Below are 20,178 nucleotides of genomic sequence, written 5' to 3'. Positions count from 1 at the left end.
GCAGGTTATAAACTCACATTTTACTTCCATCTTTAGATCTGGAGTTTTCCAAAGGGCAGTCTCAATCAAAGTTTAAGAAGAAATCACCATTGCCATTAGTTTTAATTTAGTATGAGTCCATACATAGTAAGAAATGTAAGAATTGGTATAGGAAGAGAAAAAAACGTATCTAAAGATGATCATCTTAAAAATATCTACAAAATCGACAGCAAAACTTCTAAGCAAATTTTCCAGCTACATGATCAACCTACAAAATTAACAGCATTTCTCAAAATCAGTAATAAACACCTAATAAAATAAGCACCTTTCAATAGATATATACACACACATATATATGTATATATATGTATATATATATACATATATATACACACACATATATATGTATATATATACATATATACATATGTGTGTGTATACACACATATATATATACATATATATATGTGTGTGTATACACACACACACACACATATATATATAAAGTATCTAGGAATTAACTAAGAAGAGTAAGACCTGTGGAGAAAACTTCAAAACTTGAATAAAGGACATAAAAAATATTTTGAACAAAAGGCATTTGAAACTATAAAATAAATTTTAAAGGATTGAAATCATATAAAGTATTTTCTAAACATAATGCAGTGAAATTAAAAATCAATATCAGAAAAAATTCACGAAATTCACAAATATATGAATATTAAAAAGTACACCCCTAAATAACCATTGGGTAAAGAAGAAATCAAGACAATTATGAAATGCCCAGATATGAATGAAAACAAAAATATAACATACCAAAAATGTGATGAAGCTAAATCAGTGCTTAGAATGAAATTTATAGCTGAAAAAGCCTATATTTCAAAAGTAAGATCTCAAATCAATAACCTTTTTTAAAATGGAAAAGAAGCTGATGTAGTTATAGTAATATCTGTCAAATTAAACTTTAAGGCAAAACGCTCTTGGAAATAAAAGTATATTAGACAAAGACAAAAGGAACGATTAACCTGAAAGATGTAATTCCGAATTTGTATACATTTAATGGCATATTTCCAATATGTAAATAAAGTAAAAATTAACAAAATTCTTGGGGAAACTTCCAAAATTCTTGGAAGATTTTAATATAATACTCAATAATTGATGTGTCAAATGGATAAAAATTTAGTATGGGTAGAGAAGATTTTAATTACATAGTTAATAAGCTTCATCTAATAGAAATATGTAGATTTCTGCAACCAGCTAGTAGAGATTATACATTCTTTTCAAGCACATAGTGTCCACATACTAGACTACAAAGCACATCTTACCAAATCCAAATGGATCAATAACATACAAACAGCATTCTTTGATGATAAGGAAATTTAATTCGAAGAAGCTCCAACCTCTCCCTCTACTGAGAAATTTAAAAGTATATTTCTAAGCAATTAATCAATCATGGAAGAAATTATAATGTGGATAATAAGAATAACTGAATTAGCATTTACTGACAGTAGCATTTTATTCAGAGACAGTAGCAGTAGCAGGTTTGCCAGTCCCTGGTACCCATCACACTCTGGGTCATTGCAGAGAACTACAGGGCAAGACTGCAAACCTAGGAGACAGACACTGGCCCTTTAGGCTGTGAGGTTTATTGTTCATTGAGTTTTATTTCATTTTTGATTTTTTTATAGTCTACTTTTTAGAAGACTTTTAGGTTTATAGCAAAATTCAACAGAAGATAAAGAAATTCCTCATAGAGCCCCTTCACACATATACATGCAGCCTCTCCCACTAGCAATCCACACAAGAGTCGTACATTTGTTACAATTGATGAACCTACATTGATATATCATTCTCACCTAAAGTCTGTAGTTCACATTAAGTTTCTCTGTTGATGTTGTACATTATATGAATTTTGACAAATACATAATAACATCTCTTATAGAACCATACAGAGTAGTTTCACTGCCATAAAAACTCCTTCGCTCACAAAGTTTTTATAATTTCCAACTGCTAGCTGTTCACTCCAAATAATTTTACTTACACAGCCATATATGCATGGAAGAATCCAGGAGAAAGTGAAATTCAGCTTCTGTTAGTTGCAGCAGCATTTAGCACATCTATTTTTAGTCCATATGTTCAAATAATAGCATTGTTAAACACTGGGTGTATGTTAGATGACATTTGTGTGCTTTACATATATTAATGTATTCATGTGTGAGCTAATCAACACATGGTCACACTATTATCAGCCTCATTTCACAACTGGGAAAATTAAGGTAGAGAGTGTTTAAGTAACTTGGCCAAAATCACATGTAGGAGTCCTCCCTTATCCTCAGGAAAACATTCTAAGACTCCCAGTAGATGCCTGAAATAGCAGATAGCTCCAATAAATACTACATATCATACAAACCTATATATACTATGTTTTTACCTATACATACCTATGACAAAGTTTAATTTATAAATTAGGCACAGCAAGAGATTAATAATAACTAATAAGGTAGAATAATTATTAGTCATATAGTATAATAAAAATTATGTGAATGTGGTCTCTCTCTCAAAATATCTTATTATACTATACTCACCTTTTCACTTAAAGGAAGCACTTTATGGCCCCTCTTTGGCATATCCAAATGTCCAACATCACTACTCTTGCACTTGGGAGCCATTATTAAGTAAAATAAGGGTGACCTGGACACAAGCACTGTGATACCGTGACAGTCGATCTAATAACCAAGACAGGTACAAAGTGATTAATGGGTGGGTAGTACATGCGACATTGATGTGCTGGACAAAGGGAAGATTCACATCCAGGTTGGATAGAGTGGAACAGCACGAGATTTCATCACACTACTCAGAATAGCAGCAATTTAAAACTTACGAATTATTTATTTCTGGAATTGAATTTTCCATTTAATATTTCCAACCACAGCTGACCATAGGTAACTGAAACCACAGACAGAGAAACCACAAACAAGGGAGTCTACCGTACCTAGAAATTAGCAAAGCCAAGTATATATTTTCTTTCCTCAGAAGATAGTTGAACGGGTTTCTTTGAGGAGGACAGGATAAAGAAGAGCATCAGAATAGGAGTGAGAATGACTGAGTCTTTCCTCTGGCTCTTCCATTAGCAAGCTATGTGACCTTGGAAAAAAATTCACCTTCACTAAAACTTGGTCTTCTCATCCATAAAAGAGAGAGTTCGACTAAGCCATAGCTAAGCTTTCTACCACCTCTAATTCTTACACTGGACTTAACTCTAAGCCTGATTTTTGAGTTAGAAATTCCCCTTTCCAGCTACCAGGGAAAGAAGAAGGCCAGGAGAGGACAGCCATTTACTTGTCATGACAAGAAATAAGAGAAACAGAAACAGGGCCACATGCCACTTGCACAAGTTGCTGCTTCAGCGAGCTATGGGTTTAGGTGAGAAGCACGGTTATAATTAGAGCAGTAGCCTGTCCTAAATGCTCCACCGGCCACCTTGAGCACAGCTGGATCTGCCGACTGCGCTCACAGGAGCCTGAGAGGCTGCTCTGGCCTTGAAAATGATCCTTCTTGAAAGGATTTTCTTCCTTCCTCGAGGGAATGAAAACCCATCAATATAAAACCTCACTTCCCTTTCAGCTCCTCCTGCTAAATGCCACTCTAGTAGAAACGGGGTGTTGATAAATACAGGGGAAAGAAAAAATCGTAAGCTGAGCCTGGTCACATTGCCCCTTGTGATATAGTTTTATTTTTAACTTCGAGACACTTGAACTATTTCTGTTGAAGTTTTCTCTCCTTTCCCTGCCTCCTCGACGAATTCTGCCCTCTGTGGAGCTGATGCACCTTCAGCTACCTCCCGCGATCTGCTTGCTCACAATCAGAGGCAGGTGCAGCGGATGCTGATTCAGCACATGCCATTCAGGTAAGCTTTTCAGAGGTGATCAGGTGCACCAAGGGGACGTTTGGAGAGGCGAACATGGAGATAGAGTCTGAGCTGCACATCGCCTTTTTCTCTGAGCAAGAGGGTTGTTAAGCAAATTAGTTACATAGGATGGGAAGTGGGAGTTGGGGGAGAAGGTTGGGGCTGAGAATGAGACCCAGCCATGTATGAACTGTTTTGAATCTAAAATCTTAGAGCAAGAAGAGATTACCTACTTTCTGACAGCTTAGGATCTTCTACAATCAACCAGAGTAGTTCTGCAATACCTCTAAACTTACACAGTGGTAATGGGGGTCACGGGCTCAGGGGTGAGGAGGTAGGGTGGAAATAGGTGGAAGGCCCAGAAGCCAGGATTTCTATTTTCTAAAGCCCAAATGCTGTGATCCTTTCACCAATCAATATTTGATAAGTTAATTGCAAGTCACTCTCATGTCATTTAAATCCCATTTCCTATGTCGCATTACTACTGGTTAATGTAGCACAATTTTATTTACTGCATGTATTATCTAAACTCTGCCTGCAGAGTTTAGAACCTGTTTTTCTCTAATAATATTCCCCTGACATGGCTCCCTCCACCCCAGGACTCTTGAATTCAAAATGCCTCCATGGAATAAAAGTGAAAGTATTTTATAGGTTGAAAAACTTATATAGGCTTTGGCACACAAACCAAAAGTTATTACAAACTTGTAACTTGCGCATCCAGAGGGACAAATGTAAAATGATTAGTAATAATCGAGGTATCAAAAGCTTTAAAATGTAGATAGATTATTTCTAGCTTGTGGAATAACTACATAAGAATTGGCAGATATGAGGGAGCAGTGTTTATTTTCTTGTTTTCCTCTGAGCCTTGCTTTGGTGTTACATAGTTTGAAGTTCAGCTAAGGACATCTTGGGAAACGACTTATGCAGCAAAAGGGATTCTGTACACTCTAAACCTTGCAGTGTACAAACTAAAGCCACCAATGCCAAGTGAAAGAAGATCTAACCAGATACCCTAACTCCTAGATTCTTCCTGCCTGCCAGTGAAACCTCCAGGTGCATCCCATAACTCTGCTATGGATGTCTGGGTTACAATTATGCCTGTTTGCTAGGCATAATTAAGTGAACTATGTATAACTGCCTAACTTCATTTAATTTTGTTAGGGTTTCTGTGGCACCAAGGTCTTCAAGGTGTATACTGGGTGCTGTTGTAGCAAGGCTGGAGTCTGTTGGCTTAACTAATTAATTGACGGGTTAATAGGTTAAGAGTTAAAGAATATCTCTGATCTTTAACTTTTGACCTTGTCATTTCTGCTGAAGTTAAAGCTCAGGAATAAATCATCATTGTGACATGAGGAGGCAAAATAGTTAGTCGCTGACATCATGTGAAGGGTGCCGAGGGCCTCTAGCCTAAAAATATCTCCCTGACATCCACCCCGTTTGCCTACTAACTTTAAGTAAAGAATGTTAAAACTATTATCTGTTAATCCCATTCTCTTTTGCTTGAGTCAGTAATTTAAATATACCTACCATATGCCTTCTCATGACTTTCTTGGCAGTAACTCTTGGTCACCACCTATTACTCATTCTTCCAAGTTCTGTTCTGTTTTGTCCTTGGTACCATCTAAGTTGCCCACATGCCCTTGGCCACCACCATACAGGTAGCTCTGTGTGGCAGTGTGGTTTCTATAGAATCTCTCAATAAAACATCAAGGTGAGGAGTGTGAGAAAGACTCTTTACTTCTCTGGGCCTCAGTTCCTCTTGAAGGGAACGAAGTGATTAAATTAGGCATTTTTCTTTCCAAGTAAGGGCTTTGGGTCATCAGCATTGTCTGGAGTTTATACCAGAAGACTCTCAGGCCCTACCCCAGTCCTACCAGATCAGAGTCTGCATTTTAAAAAGATTCCTATGCGCATAGAGCTTTCTTGTTGCCTGCCTAATCCAGATATCTGATTTATGTCTGAAACATTTAGAAAAAGTACCACAATCCCCTAAAACAATCCTGGAAGCATTTCAGAATGTCTGTTATAACCCAAGCCTGCTAAAGTCTTTCCCATTCAGTTAAAACTACATTAACCTAATGAAGTTGAAAACATTTCTTTTTCTTACTTAAAAAAAAAAGCCCCCAATTAGCATACATCTGACATCATTACTCTTGCCTCCTAAATTTGTTTCAAATCACTACCTTTGAAAAAGATAGCTCTTTAAAAATGCTGCCTTCTTTAGGGTTCCTTTCAATTTCATTTAATTCAATCCTGTTCAATAAACTTGACTGAGTACCAGGAGCAGTGTTAGCTATACTCACTCTCTCAGTCCCTCCGAAATCATTTTCTATATTCCTCAAGGGCATTCACATTTGCTCTCCCTTGCTCTCCATTAATATTCCAGTCAGAGCTTTTTTTGCTACATGAAAACAGTCTCATGGGCAGAGCACTTCCACTCCATTTATGGCCCTCGTCAAGATCTCTCTCCCACTCACACCATCTCAGCAACTTCTCTCAGGTTATATTGACTCCTGCGGCCAGTTGCAAGAGAGAAGCAGTCTTCGTTGACACCTTCCTTTTCTTTTCTTAAGGAGCAGAATAATGTAGGTAAACAATTAAATTACCAACTCCGGCCTAGGAAAAAAGATACCCTCAAGTTGTGTTTGTAGCATCTAAAACGTCTTCCAGGCCTGATGTGGTACAATTTGAATTCCTAAGTGCTTAAGAAATTAATGCTTTGGGGTGATTACAAAGGACCAAAAGCAGAAGGGGACTTAGGGGAATTCACATTCTTCAAGGAATAAGGTAAGATTTTTTAAAAAATGGGATTTGAAGGTTATTAAGCTGGCAGTGGTGTACACATTGCAGTGAGGGATAACTGAAGATTGAAAGGCCAGCCAAGAGCTGTGAGAGTGATGCAGTGGGAAGAAATAAAGGCCTGGATGAGGAAGATGACCATGACAACGACCTTCCTGATAGAAGACTGACTAACAAGTGACTGAATCTTATATACTAGCCACTTTCCCTGTTTTAACTCATTTGATCCTCACACAATCATTTGGTTTATTATGAGCCCCATTTTATGAATGAATAAATTAGCTTTAGGGAGATTAAATAACTTGTCAAAAATTAGTTAGCTAATACATGAGAGTGTTCATTAATTTACTTTATATTGGGGATTTCAGATAAAGCCTCTTTGTGGAGGTAACGTGTCGCTGTTAAGATACGTCCAAACCTATAGAGAATTTTAATGAGTTAATTTGAGCCCAACTGACAACAATTCCTGAGAATTCTCGATGGGCTAAGAAAATGCTCTGGAGAGTGGCAGTTTTGCACCTTATTTTACACAAAAGAATCAAAAGAGATGTAAGGAGGGTTACATGAAATCCACCAGTGGTAGGTTAAAGGGACAGGAGAAAGTATAGCAGGGAAATCTCTGGGATTGGATTAAAAGTAAAATGGAGAGCCACTTTCACATTGGCGGGTACAGAATAGTTAATAGTTAAGATTTATAGCACATAGAGATGGTATGTGGGGGACAAGATAACCGTGAGGGATTCTGTGGTCTTATGCTCTGGTGCAGGGAGTTGTACCCTGAGAGGTCTAGAAAAAGGGGGTTAATCTGACATTCCAAGGGTATGTTATCTTAGATGCAAAAAGACAATAGACAGGTTTACTTAAGGTAAAGATTGATCTTTGCCAAGAAAGATATAGGTCCAAGATGTGACTACCTGCCATGACCCACTTTTAGTTAGAAAATTTTATGTTCAGATCATCCTACATGGTTAATTTTGGTCTCTGAGCTTGTAGGGTCCACTACGCTGGACTCCCCTGAGCTCGTCAAGTTTAGTATGTGGCTCCCTTTTTCATCCACACATGTAAACTGAAAGCTAAATGGCAAGAAGGAGCCAATGAAGCAAATAAAGAGCGAGGATACAATTTTGGTATAAAGAGCAAGTAAAAAGTCCCTGCACAAGAATAAGTGATAGAGCTGAAACTACATGCTCTAGGGAGGTAAAAGAAGCAAGCAGGGTTTTGTGTGCCAAGATAAGGACGTCAGGGTTTATTCCTCGTGATGGGGGTCCACTGGAGATTTTAAGAGGGGAGTCATAACTAAATGTTAAAATTTGTTAAAATTACTCTCCCTGCTGAGGAATATAGATATGGGCACAAGATAGGAGGAGTGAGACTGCTCGTCAGGCTATTGTGCCAGACTGGATGAGAGATGATAGTGCTTTGATGGGGCCGTCGTGGTGGAGATGGAAAGAAATGGATAGAATTGCTTACTGCCTTTTCGGATCTTTCTCCAAGGCCTCCCTACCAAACTGGGCAGTAGCTCCTTTGTGATTGGATGCATAATATCCAGCTTCTTCTAGATCAGTGGTTCTCAAACTGAGCTTACAACAGAATTAGCTGGATTCAGTAGGTCTGATTGAGTAGGTCTGTTTGGTAGGGCCCAGGAATTTACATTTCTAACCAGTTTCCAGGTAATGCTGATGCTGTTGGTATAGCTACTACACTTTCATGACCACTGTTCTAGCTGACTCGCTTTTTCTCATTAACTTACTGCTTTCTGAGCGTTCCATACTGTACCACAACCTGCATCAAAAAAAAGCTGCTCCCCTGCTAGGTTCTAAATACTTTCCTACTTCTTGAAAGAAATATCCATCCCTCAAACTCATGTACCTTGTCCTTCCACCTACTCATATTCCACTTAAACTGCATCTAGCACAACCGGTAAAATTTAGTTCTGTATGGATTTTTGAACTATTTAAGTCTAAATTATATCATTTTGGCTGCCATCTCTTTCAGATAGAGGAACTTTAAAACATATTTTGGCCATAGACTTGATTAAAGTTTGTTTTTAAGAGAAGGAAATGTACTGACATTTCATAAAAGAGGCAAGAATTTAAAGGTGAACAGAGGGGCATAGAAACTGAAGGAGGAAGTGGCACCTGGATAACCATATGTTGTTCCAGGCATAGAATTTTATCAACTTTTTCACAGTGAAGAGTTTCAATAGTCTATGTGTTTTGATTTAGTAAGTGTTTCATTTTAAATCTCAGGATCCACACTGTAGTGCAGATTTTTAACCCTAAAAATTTCACTTTCACATTTGTATTCCCTGAAATGTAAAGCCGTGGGACTTGGGTACTCTTCTTATTTCCTCTATTCAGTTGGGGCACAGTATGGGATGTGGTCCAGAGGAGGATTAAAAAAAAAAAAATCAACATAGAGATAGAGGTGCTCCTTAGTGAAGAGCATCCAGCTCCTCTACAATCCAGAAAAATTATACATGTAGACACCTTTCTGCACCCTAGCTGGGGTAGGAGAGGTTCTCCCACTGATAGGTCATAGTCATAGGCCTGCTTTCTTCCCAAATCACGGAGATGGCCTGCAGAATGTCTCTGGGGGTCTGTGAGGGACACAGTGTGATCTAGCAAAGAAGATAGAGTTTGAAGCCAGATACACTTAGACCTTTTTGTGCCTCAGAATCCTTGTTTATAAACTGGAAATTGTAATACTCATTTCACATGGTCATTGTGAGGATTAGATAAGATGTTATGTAAAAGCACATGTTGGACCCTAAAATCTTGTTTCTCTTTTTTTCATGACATCCAAAATGCAAAGAAATTACTCAATCTGTCTTACTCAAGTTAGACCCCATGGGGGATAAGGATCCAGTCGCTGCACAAGAACAGAGATTAGGATAACAAGGTGTCTAATCTTACAAGACAAACAATGATATATCTAATTTGATCAACTTGGGACACCACCCAAGGTAAGGTGATCAATTAGCTGTCTGAGTTTGCCAGGGACTGAGAGGCCTCCTGGGCCTTGGGACTTATAGTGCCAAAACCAGGAGAATCCCAGGCAAAACAGCACCATTGGTCACCCTGTTTACCCAGCAATAGACTAGCAAGAATTTTGGACTATTCTTTATCTCGGTGGAAACAATTTCCCCCAGATATACAACACAAGGTTAAAATGTAATTTTTTATGTCCTTAGGCAATATTTATCTTTCTCCTTCTCTCCACCGTCTAACTTTTCCAGCTTTTCTCTCCACTCATTGTCTTTGTGTTCAGCACATGTCCTTTCTCAAAGTTAGTCATCTGGTGTAGCTCCAGAGCCCGGCAGAAGATCTTTAAATAGCAGCGTAAAACAAAAACAAAACAAAAACCCAGCAGCATCTTTGTTGCCTGCATACATTGTCTTTTCTCTTAAAGGAGTATTTTCAAATAATTTCAAAGAGATGGAGAGCAATAAAGCTCCACAACAAATGTTTCCAGCTTTAATAACACTGTTTTTTAGAAACATATTTTATAATACTGAAGGATAAGAAATGAATGGGCTTTGAGTTCATCGCCACTGTCCCTCCATCCAGACACATCCTTGCTGCTGGAGCAGAGTTCTCACGACACACATGGAGTACAGAACTAGCCAGGCCTGCTTTCTTCTCCCCAGGAACTGGGCTCAGCTTGGTGACAGAACCAGGCAGGCAAATATAAAGTTGAACATGGCTGGTGCTAGTAGCTCTTTTCACATAGCCTTATTCCATTTGTAATCTGCCTCTTCTTTCCCAGCTAAAAACCAAGAGGGGACTCTGACTTATCCAAAATCCATCTTTATTGATAAATATATTTTATGAATAGAAAGCAGATGGTCACATTCTCCAGGTCAGGGCACAGGCCCTGACAACACTGGAGTGTGTGCTTAATAGCTTGCCCCTACCTTCCAAGCAAACACCGCATTTTGAACAGCCAAGAGTCTCGCAGCACAGCTGACATGCTGCGTTTGCTCTGGCAAGAGCTCTGTACTGTCGTCATTTTTCTTAACCACACGGCAATATTGGAGTCTATTGCTAACCCTTTCCTGCCCATCTGGGTCACATAGTACTGACTCTCTTAGCTCTCTGGTCTCTTGTTCTCTGGCTCTACTTTTTCCCAATATCCCCAAAATGGTCATATTCAGCTACGAACTTCAAGGCTCAGATTTCTATTCTGTGTTCTTACTTTCCCAGTTATGGGTTCCTCTCTCACCTTTAAGTGGATATTTCTCAAATCTCCGTCTTTATATTCTAACCCCTCATTTTCCAGCTCCATGATCTGTCATCAGCTTGAGCAACTTGTATTAAACTTGCTGGATGCACCTTTCTTACCAAAATAATTTCCTCTTTAGAGTTCTATTCTTCTCAGGATTATACCAAATTTTTTCTCTTCTTGAGTCAAAAAAAAATTTTTTTTTAATGCCTACAGCATGTGGTCTTCCTAGATGGTCTCCCATCCAAGTACTAACCAGGCCCAACCCTGCTTAGCTTCCAAGATCAGACGAGATCAAACATGTTCAGGGTGGCATGGCCATAGTTCTTGGGTCAAAATCTTGCCATCAACTTTGATTTCTTGTCTTTCCCCATCTCTTGCCAGAAACAAAAATATTAGTTGATTTTCCCTTGTATTGTCTCCTATCTGTCTCATCTTACCTATTTCTGCTTTCATCGGACTTACCCATTCAAGCCTTCATCACATTCTCTACATAGCAGTTTCTTACTCTAGGTCCCCTCACTCCATCCCTCCATTACTACTCGTTATCACACCAGTTACAATGTTAAATGGCTCTCACTGAGTACCAAACAACTCCAGATGCTTTAGCCTAATATTTATGCATTTCCACAATAAGTCCACAATGGACTTTTTTCCTCCAGGAGTGACCTGGAATACAGTAGGAGCCTACTTAAATGTTAAATAAAATGTTAAAATATCTAGCAGTCAGACTCTTGCACCCAAAAGATGTTTTCTTGCCCACGGGTGCCATTCTGTTCCATCTCAGTCCAACCATCACAGTCTTCCACTCTTCTCAACTCCCTCTCTGGCTTTAACTCCTTGATTTGCCTTCTGGGCTCTGAACCCAACTGATTTTCTGGCTTGTAACTTCTCACCTGCCTCCTGATTCAGGCTACTATTACGGGCACAGAGCACTCTGATATGATTCCTCTTTTACACTCAGCAGTCCCAGTGCATAAGAATCAGATGGGGAATGTGCTAAGAATGTAAATTCTAGGATGTACCCCTTACTCAGGTCCAGGTTGTAAACAGCATCTATAGCAGTATTGCCCAATAGAACTTTCTGTGAAGATAGAAATTTTCCATGCTTTGTTTGTCCAATAGGGTAGCTACTAACCACATATGGGTATTGAGCACTTGAAATGTGAGGAACTGAATTATTAATTTTATTTAATTCTGATTAAAGAACTACATGTTGAAGAGTGCAGAGCTATAATAGGCATCACAGCTGATTCTAATGAACAATTGTGTTTAAGAACCACTCTAACAAGCAGTCCAGGTGACCTTTATTCTCACCGGCAAATAGGTCATCAACAAATATTTGTTGAATGAATAGATGCATAATTGAACACATAGGCAAAGCAAAATATAACTTCCTTGAGATTTAAGTCTGTCTCTTCTGGAAAGAAAAAAGAAAGAAAGAAAAAAAAGCTGAGAGAGCTTTCCCAGATTAAAGAGGCTAAAAATACTTACCAACCAAATGTGATAAATTGACTTTAAAGGGATCCTGTTTCAAAAATTTTTAATTTTAGATATATATGTCATATATATGTGACATTTTTTGATAATTGGGGAAATCTGAATATAGATATCATGTTACATGATATTAGAAAATTATTTTTAGGTTTTTTTTTTTTAGTTTTCTTAAATAAGATAATATTATTATAGTTACAAAGGAAAATATCTTTATTCTTAGGGAATACATGCTAAGGTACTTAGGAATGAGGTACCATGATATCTACAACTTATTTTCAAAAAGTTCAGCCAAAAGAGTGTGTGCGTGTGTGTGTGTGTGTGTGTGTGTGTGTGTAGAGAGAGGGAGGGAGGGAGAAAAGAACGAGGAAGCAAAGGTGGCAAAATGTTAACAAATGTGGAATCTAGGTAGAGTATATTTGCGTGTTCGTTGCATATATTCTTTCACCTTTTCTGTATTTTTGAACAATTTCTAAAAAAGTACTTTGAAATACTGCATCTTCTGATTTTTGGGTGCTAACTCCCTCCTAGACTAACACAGTGCTGAAATTATGCTACATTCTCTAGACCAAGTGTTGCAAAGTGGCAACTACAGGTCCTATGTAGTTTGCATACATGTTTTTCCTTACCCCAAATAGAGATTTTTTTTTAATAGTTGCCAATATTTAAAATTTCAGTAGTTTTTATTTTGACATATTATGTAATAAGATATGTTACTATATAATATAATATAAAACAGTGTATAATAGCAAACATGTATAGATGACTTTCTATGAGACAAGGATTGTTCTAAGAGCTTGGGGTACTGTATTTAACTCATTTGTTCTTCACTACAGCACTATGAGATAGGCACTATTATTATCCTCCCTTTACAGATGGGGAAACTAATGAACAAAGAGGTTAAGTAACTTTCTCAAAGTCTTACAGCTACTGACTTGTAGGGCCAGGGTAGAATTCCACGCTGTCTGCCTCCTAACCACTACACTCTACCACCACTCAAGAAACTCTGCACCCCAGTTTCTCTGGGAAAATCAGAAAGTCTGGCAACATATTTCTATATGGGACCAACTGTTCAGAGCCAAAAAGCTATGCTCACCCGAAAGTAGGGAGTCATCTCTTCTGTTTGCCAGAGTCCCCATTTAACCTGCCTTTGGGCACCTAGGGGTTTGATCTTTGCTCCAGCCACAGCACAATTGAATACATCAGAATGAATGACCCATGATAGATATTTCACAGGCACATGTACACTGTACGAGACCAAGCTGGATATCAGGCTGTCCTCTAAGTGGACATGAAGCCCCAGTAGGAGAGAAGGCTAGAAAGGTAACTTGGACCAGACATGTGTGTTGGAGGGGAGGGGAGGGGTGGAATGTCAGGATAATTGTAGGCAGATAATAGAGAAAAGTTGCAAGAAGCATAAGTTACACATCCCTTGGTTGGTTAAGATGTCCCATGAGAGGGCAGCGTGGACTAGCATGACCTGGTTTGGGATCTAGTTCCATTACTTAACTACTGTATAACTTCAAACAAGCTATTAAACTCCTCCAGTTTCCATTTCCTTGACTATAAAATGGAGGCGATGACACTTCCAGGGTAGTGGAAGGAATTAAAAGAGAGAGCATGTGAAGTTTCTTTGGCCCCTGTTAATACAGATAACCGAAATACTTTTCTTAATAATCATTCATATTTATATTTTTATATTTTCTCCTAGAGTTACAAAGCAAGAAGAAATTAGGAAGCTATGGTAAGTACCAGGTGTTTATCGGATCTTTACCTTTCAGGGGTCCAGGTTTGGCTTTATTTAATCTGTAATCCAAGCAGTTGGAAGACTCATCCATGTGGTTTGATGATATTTATTGGATTATTGCCAAACCAGAAATGTTAGAGAATAAATTGACTCAGAGTAGGGGGGAAGTGGGGAGCTGAGAGGGATGTGCGAGCAAAGATTTTTAGTAAAAATTTAAAAAGAAAAAAGAAAAATTACAGCAATAATCTATTTGACTAACAATCCCTTCATTCAGCAAATATGATTGAATACCTACAATGGTCCACCCAGTGGCAAGTGGTAGGGATGTATATATGAACAAAACCAGACATGGTCCCTGTCCTTCTAGCTCACCATCTGATTAGATGAATGATGGTACTCTCATTCTGGAGTGATATACTGATATTATGAAGAAAAGTCTGTAGAGAATAATGAACAAAACAGCCTACTCTCACATTATAATAGCAAGTTAAAAAGCTGGATGAAAAATTGTATTTATTCAAAAATTGTATCAACTGTGCAATATAAATTACCCATAATACACAACTCGAAAATAATAATTGTCAACACTGTACATCATTATATTTGACTTTGTTTTTTTTCCGTTCTAAACACATCTACTACATACATAGAATAAACTATTGGAAAATAAAGAAAAGAGCGTTGATAGTTGTTATTTCTGGGTTGTGGGATTATGAGTAATTTTTGCTTTTTTTCTCTATTAATTCCTATATTTTCAGGGTTTCTATAATAAGCATGTGTAAATAGCAAATAAGTCAAAACACAGTCATAAACACACATAGAGCTTCTCTCCTAGAAGTCATTTGTTCCTCTTTCCTCTTTGTCCATGGTGTCTCCAGGGCAGAGCACGCAGGCCTCCACCTGGACAGCATGGGCATTGTGAGAGATGCTTCAACCGTCACTGTCACATTCCTGTGGAGCCCAATGTCTCCTGCCTGGTGATAAACTGCCACCTGTCCTGTGGCGCTACCTTCCACATGTGCAAAGAGGCAGAGCACGAGCTCCTCTGCCCTTTAGAGCAGGTTCCGTGCCTCAACTCTGAATATGGCTGCCCCCTTTTCATGTCCCGCCACAAACTGGCTAAGCACCTGCAGGTGTGCCCTGCCAGCGTGGTCTGCTGCTCCATGGAGTGGAACCGCTGGCCAAACGTGGACTCTGAAACAACCCTCCATGAGAATATCATGAAAGAGACCCCTGGTGAGGAGTGTTTGGACACAGCCTTGGCCCTACAAGACCAGAAGGTCCTTTTCAGATCTTTGAAAATGGTAGAACTTTTCCCAGAAACTAGAGAGCCCACTGAAGAGAAGCCTACTATGAATGGCGAAGCCAGCTGGGAGGAAATGGGAGGAGCAGTGGGTGGAGCAGATGCTGGGTTGGTACCACATAGCTCTGTGTCAGCCACTAAGGAAGAAATCACAGAGCTAAGTCAAGAGGAACGTGAGGTGTTAGCCAAAACCAAAGAAGGGATGGACCTGGCCAAGTTTAACCAGTGGGAAAATATTTTTAGCAAAGAGCATGCAGCAACCGCTTCAACAAACTCATCAGTGAGCTGTGAGAGCAAGAGCAGGAATGGCCCAGAGAAAAAGCAGATTTCCAACAGTGATAACATGGTAGGAGAGGGCACTGATGAAGGTAAAGATCCACAGGAAAATCAGAAGCAGCAGGATTTTCCTTCAGCTGAGGAAACGACAGGGCTTGCCCCTTGGCAGGATGGTGTTCTGGAAAGACTAAAAACGGCTGTGGATGCAAAGGACTATAATATGTATCTGGTGCACAATGGGAGGATGCTTATCCACTTTGGTCAGATGCCTGCTTGTACACCTAAGGAGAGGGACTTTGTTTATGGCAACCTTGAGGCTCAGGAAGTGAAAACTGTTTACACCTTCAAAGTTCCTGTGAGCTACTGTGGGAAGAGGGCTCGCATTGGAGATGCCATGTTGAGTTGTAAGCCAAGTGAACATAAGGCAGTAGATACTTCAGATTTAGGGATCACTGTGGAGAACCTGCCCAAATCAGATCTCATCAAGACCACCCTCCTATGTGCCTTGGAAAGAGAACTCAAAGGTCACGTCATCTCTGAAGCCAGGAGCATTGATGGGTTGTTCATGGATTTTGCTACACAGACATACAATTTTGAGCTAGAACAGTTTTCCTCTGAGACAGTGCTGGCTGACTTAACCACAGCCAACCCAGAGGGTCTCCATGTGGCACTGCACAGTGAATGTGTGACCAGGAGACACAACAAGAGCAGCTCCGCGTTCACTTTCACTTGCAACAAATTCTTCAGGAGGGATGAATTCCCCCTGCATTTCAAAAATGTCCACACGGACATTCAGTCTTGTCTCAATGGCTGGTTCCAGCATCGATGCCCACTCGCCTATTTGGGATGTACATTTATTCAAAACCATTTCCGTCCCCCAGGGCAAAAGGCAAAAGTGATTTATAGTCATGAGCTAGAGACCTTTGCCATCAAGCCAGAGGTTGCTTCAGAGCTCACTGAGGGAAGGAAGAACAACCATCCCTCAGGCCATGGAGAAAAAAGCCAGAATTCTCTAACCAGCTTGCCCTTGGAGGTTTTGCAATACATTGCTGGGTTCTTGGACAGTATCAGCCTGTCACAACTCTCCCAGGTGTCAGTGCTGATGAGGAATGTCTGTGCCACTTTGTTACAAGAGAGAGGAATGGTACTTCTGCAATGGAAGAAAAAGAGGTATTCCCATGGAGGCACCTCCTGGAGAGTCCACAGAGAGGCAAGTAAACACTCATTCATTTATTCATTAATTCAACAAATATTTATCCTAGGCACTGGGATTGTACTAGGTTATTGGGAATAAGATATAATTCCTGAGCTCAAGGATGTCAATCGAGTAGGGAAGACAGACCTACAAACATATAAACAGCAATGCAGATGGTAGTACCTGATAATCTCTATGTATGTGTCCTGGATATCTTCTGTTTGTTCACATGATCCATTCTCAAACCTTCTCCATCATGATTTATCCTCCAAGAGGCTGACCTCTACAGACTGCCTTAACTATTTCCCTTGCCCTCCAGCTTCCAGATGGGCTAACCGAATGAGAGTATATCAGCAGGAGACGGGAGTGAGGGAGAAGAGTGAGGTTGACATTTCTATTCTTGCTTCCTCCCTGCATGCGTTCTCCCTCCATGACATTTTGCACTCGCTATGCCCCTTCACTGAAAGGAGCTATATCAGATGGCTCTCTCCACACAATTACTCATCCTGGGTTCTCAGGACCTCCCTTCTTCTTCCCTTTCAGGCCTAGGGTGGCAACATTCTAGATTGTTACTAGCCCAGGTACTGCACTATATCTTGTGACTTTCCTACACTTTGCCCAAAATTTGTATATTTCTTTTTAAAATTCTTTTCAGATTACCCAATTTGAGTATACCATCTGTTTCCTGCCTGGACTCTGATACGTTATGCTAACAAATTCCCCTTAGTCCCATGTAAAGTAATTTTTAAAAAAGTTTTTGCCTTTGTTAAAGGCATTTTGAAATTCTAAAATGTCAGTCCACTGATTTCCCCTGGTTCAAATGCCTATTAAATTTTTCAAAAAATTATGCCGTATAAATCAAAGAATCTCTCCCTTTGGGAGAAAAATGTATTCCTTCCCCCTACCAATCAATTTATACTTAGTGACTGTATTATAACTTCCATCACCCTGTATCATATTAGTGGAACTCCTAATTCATCACATCCAAGTTGTCCTTAGCATCCTTTCTCATGGTAAATATGTTGGTAATATGAACCACAAATGTGGGTGTCCATTTGGGTCAATAATTCCATAATCTCATGATTGAGTTTCTTCTCAATACGTGGGAATGGGCAAACTGGCATTAAAGAGTTAGAGTTGTTTAACATTTATTTTTATTGATTTTTTCTAAAACACTTTGTATATTTTCCATTATTTATTCCCTGAGCAGTCTTTTTCAAAAATTAATTGAGATTCTCCCTCATGTATCCATGCCTGCAACCTTGTGTTAAATAAACACTGACTGCCAATCAACCATGTGTTTGGTATAAACAGGAATGAGACTAAGACCCTGCCTCTTGGGAATTATATAGTCTAGAACTGCCTAATATCTCCTTTTGAAAATCAGATGCAAATAATTTAATTTACGTACTAGAAATCCCATTACTTTTTTGGCTTATGATTATCTCCAATTCAATGATTTCTGACCTCTCTTGATATCATTTGGGACAAACTAAATTCCTTGCAGAAGGAAAAATAAGAATTTACTTGGAACTAAAGAATATCCATATTAAAATGGCTTTTTAATGTAAAAAGGGAAATAATTCTAAGATCCTAGGAAACACTTATCTTACATAGGAATAATGACAAGAAACCAAGTGTAAAGTGGTCATATTAAAGAATATCAGGTTATGCCTATCTTTGTAGCCAGGTTTTAAAGCTAGTGACTTTGCTACCACATCCTAGGTGGAAAGGCCAGAGAGTGTTTGAGTACCAGACTCCTTGATTTCTTTTAATATTTCTGTTCTAGTAAGACTCCTGTTGGTTAGGATGTTTTTAGTTTCAAGAAATTTTAAGTGGCATAAACAAAAGGGAATTTATTGATGGATATAACTAAAAAGTCCACAGGTGATGACTTTAGGTAAGGCTTGATCTAGCAGCTTAAGAAAATGCCCCCAAATGATGATTTTCTTTCTAGTTATTATCTCTACTTCCTTGATAGCGGCTCCTTTCTAAGACATAAGTGTTCACTTGGTGGTCCCTGGTGGCTTCCAGCAACTCCTAAGACTGCAGCTTCCCAGTTCAAGTACAGAGAGAAAATGAGAATCTGCTTCTTGATATCTCAAAAAAAAAGTTCTGGAGTAGAGTCTCTCTGACATTAATTGTCCAGATTTAACCATGTGTCTATTATAGAACTGGCATGTGTGTGGTGCGGTGCAGGGGGTGGGGGGGTGGGGGGAGTGTTGAGTGTGTGTCAGTATGCACACTAGCGTTAGTTATTCCAAAATAACTGCATGACTGGCTGGGAAGGGGGAACTAGGAATTGGATGCTGAAGATGGAACTAATATAATGTCTGCAGCAGCCACTAAATACTCTCTGGAAGCTAAGAACAGGAAGAACAGAAAGGCATTTCCTTATATTGTTCAAATAAAGCCAGCCTGAGTGTATTGCCCCAGTGTTCACTTTTTGAGTTTCTGTCTTTCCCAACAGATCTGGCAATTCAGCAGCCTGTTCTCCAAAATCAAGAGCTGGGAGTTTAATGAAGTCACCTCCATGTCTGAGCACTTGAAGTCCTGTCCTTACAATGTCGTAGAGCACAAGACTGACCCAATTCTTTTGACCAGCATGTGTCAACCGCATGAGCAGGCCCAAGAGAGCTTAGTCACCACCTTTAGAGTCCGTCCACGAGGAAGACACATCAACTAAGATACGAACGCCACCATTCTTGGATTCCCCAACAGAGTTACTAAAAGCAGGACAGAGTGTAGTTTTGAAGACTTCCCTCTATAAACTGCATATGTGCTTATCTGGGTGTATTGGAACATGCAATATCCTTCAGAACCTGAGCAGTTGCACAAGGTCTAAGAATTTACTAAGCCCTGGCGTGTATAATTGCTCTAATGCCACATTGATGACTTATTTCCTTTCCTTTTTTTTTTTTTCTAAAATAAATCAGTCTGAGGAGAAAATAGGTAACTTGAGATCATTTGGAAGATGAACTCAAATCCATAGAGACAAGACAGCAATGAATTCCATAACCAGCATAGGCTTTTTTAGTTTACAAGCATGTTTAAATTTATGGGGCAGGCAATGTAGGGATGCAGATAGAGGTGCCTCCAGGGTACCCACAGGGAAGGAAGGGCACTCAGTTTGAACATTCTGGAGCAAGAGTTGTCTTGACAGTCAAGTCCAGGGCTTTTTTTAGTTGCCCCATTGCCTCTAAGCCCGGATGATCCAAATACAGCCCAACAGAATAGAGACCTTGGCTGAGAACAGC

The 20,178-nt window shown here is 39.3% G+C and overlaps 1 protein-coding gene and 1 pseudogene across 2 annotated transcripts; one reads left to right on the top strand and one right to left on the bottom strand.

The window, feature by feature from the left end:
- Positions 1–3,458: 3,458 nt before the first annotated feature.
- FBXO40 (F-box protein 40) lies at positions 3,459–19,914 on the top strand. 2 transcript variants are annotated; one of them, XM_016158854.2, is made up of 4 exons: positions 3,459–3,883; positions 14,112–14,144; positions 15,026–16,936; positions 19,392–19,914. In XM_016158854.2, exons 2-4 carry the CDS (start codon positions 14,142–14,144, stop codon positions 19,605–19,607), a joined length of 2,130 nt encoding a protein of 709 aa, XP_016014340.1. In that variant the 5' UTR covers positions 3,459–3,883; positions 14,112–14,141; the 3' UTR covers positions 19,608–19,914. The 2 variants fall into 2 exon arrangements, with proteins under 2 accessions (XP_016014340.1, XP_016014341.1); XM_016158855.2 differs by lacking the exon at positions 3,459–3,883 and adding an exon at positions 5,789–6,670.
- Positions 11,114–11,232, bottom strand: LOC118601887 (annotated as a pseudogene).
- Positions 19,915–20,178: the final 264 nt, after the last annotated feature.

This window comes from Rousettus aegyptiacus, unplaced genomic scaffold (assembly GCF_014176215.1).
Source record: "Rousettus aegyptiacus isolate mRouAeg1 unplaced genomic scaffold, mRouAeg1.p scaffold_m13_p_4, whole genome shotgun sequence".
NCBI lineage: Eukaryota > Metazoa > Chordata > Mammalia > Chiroptera > Pteropodidae > Rousettus > Rousettus aegyptiacus.
Note: the sequence above shows the minus strand (reverse complement) of the source record. Positions and strands in the feature narration are given on the sequence as shown.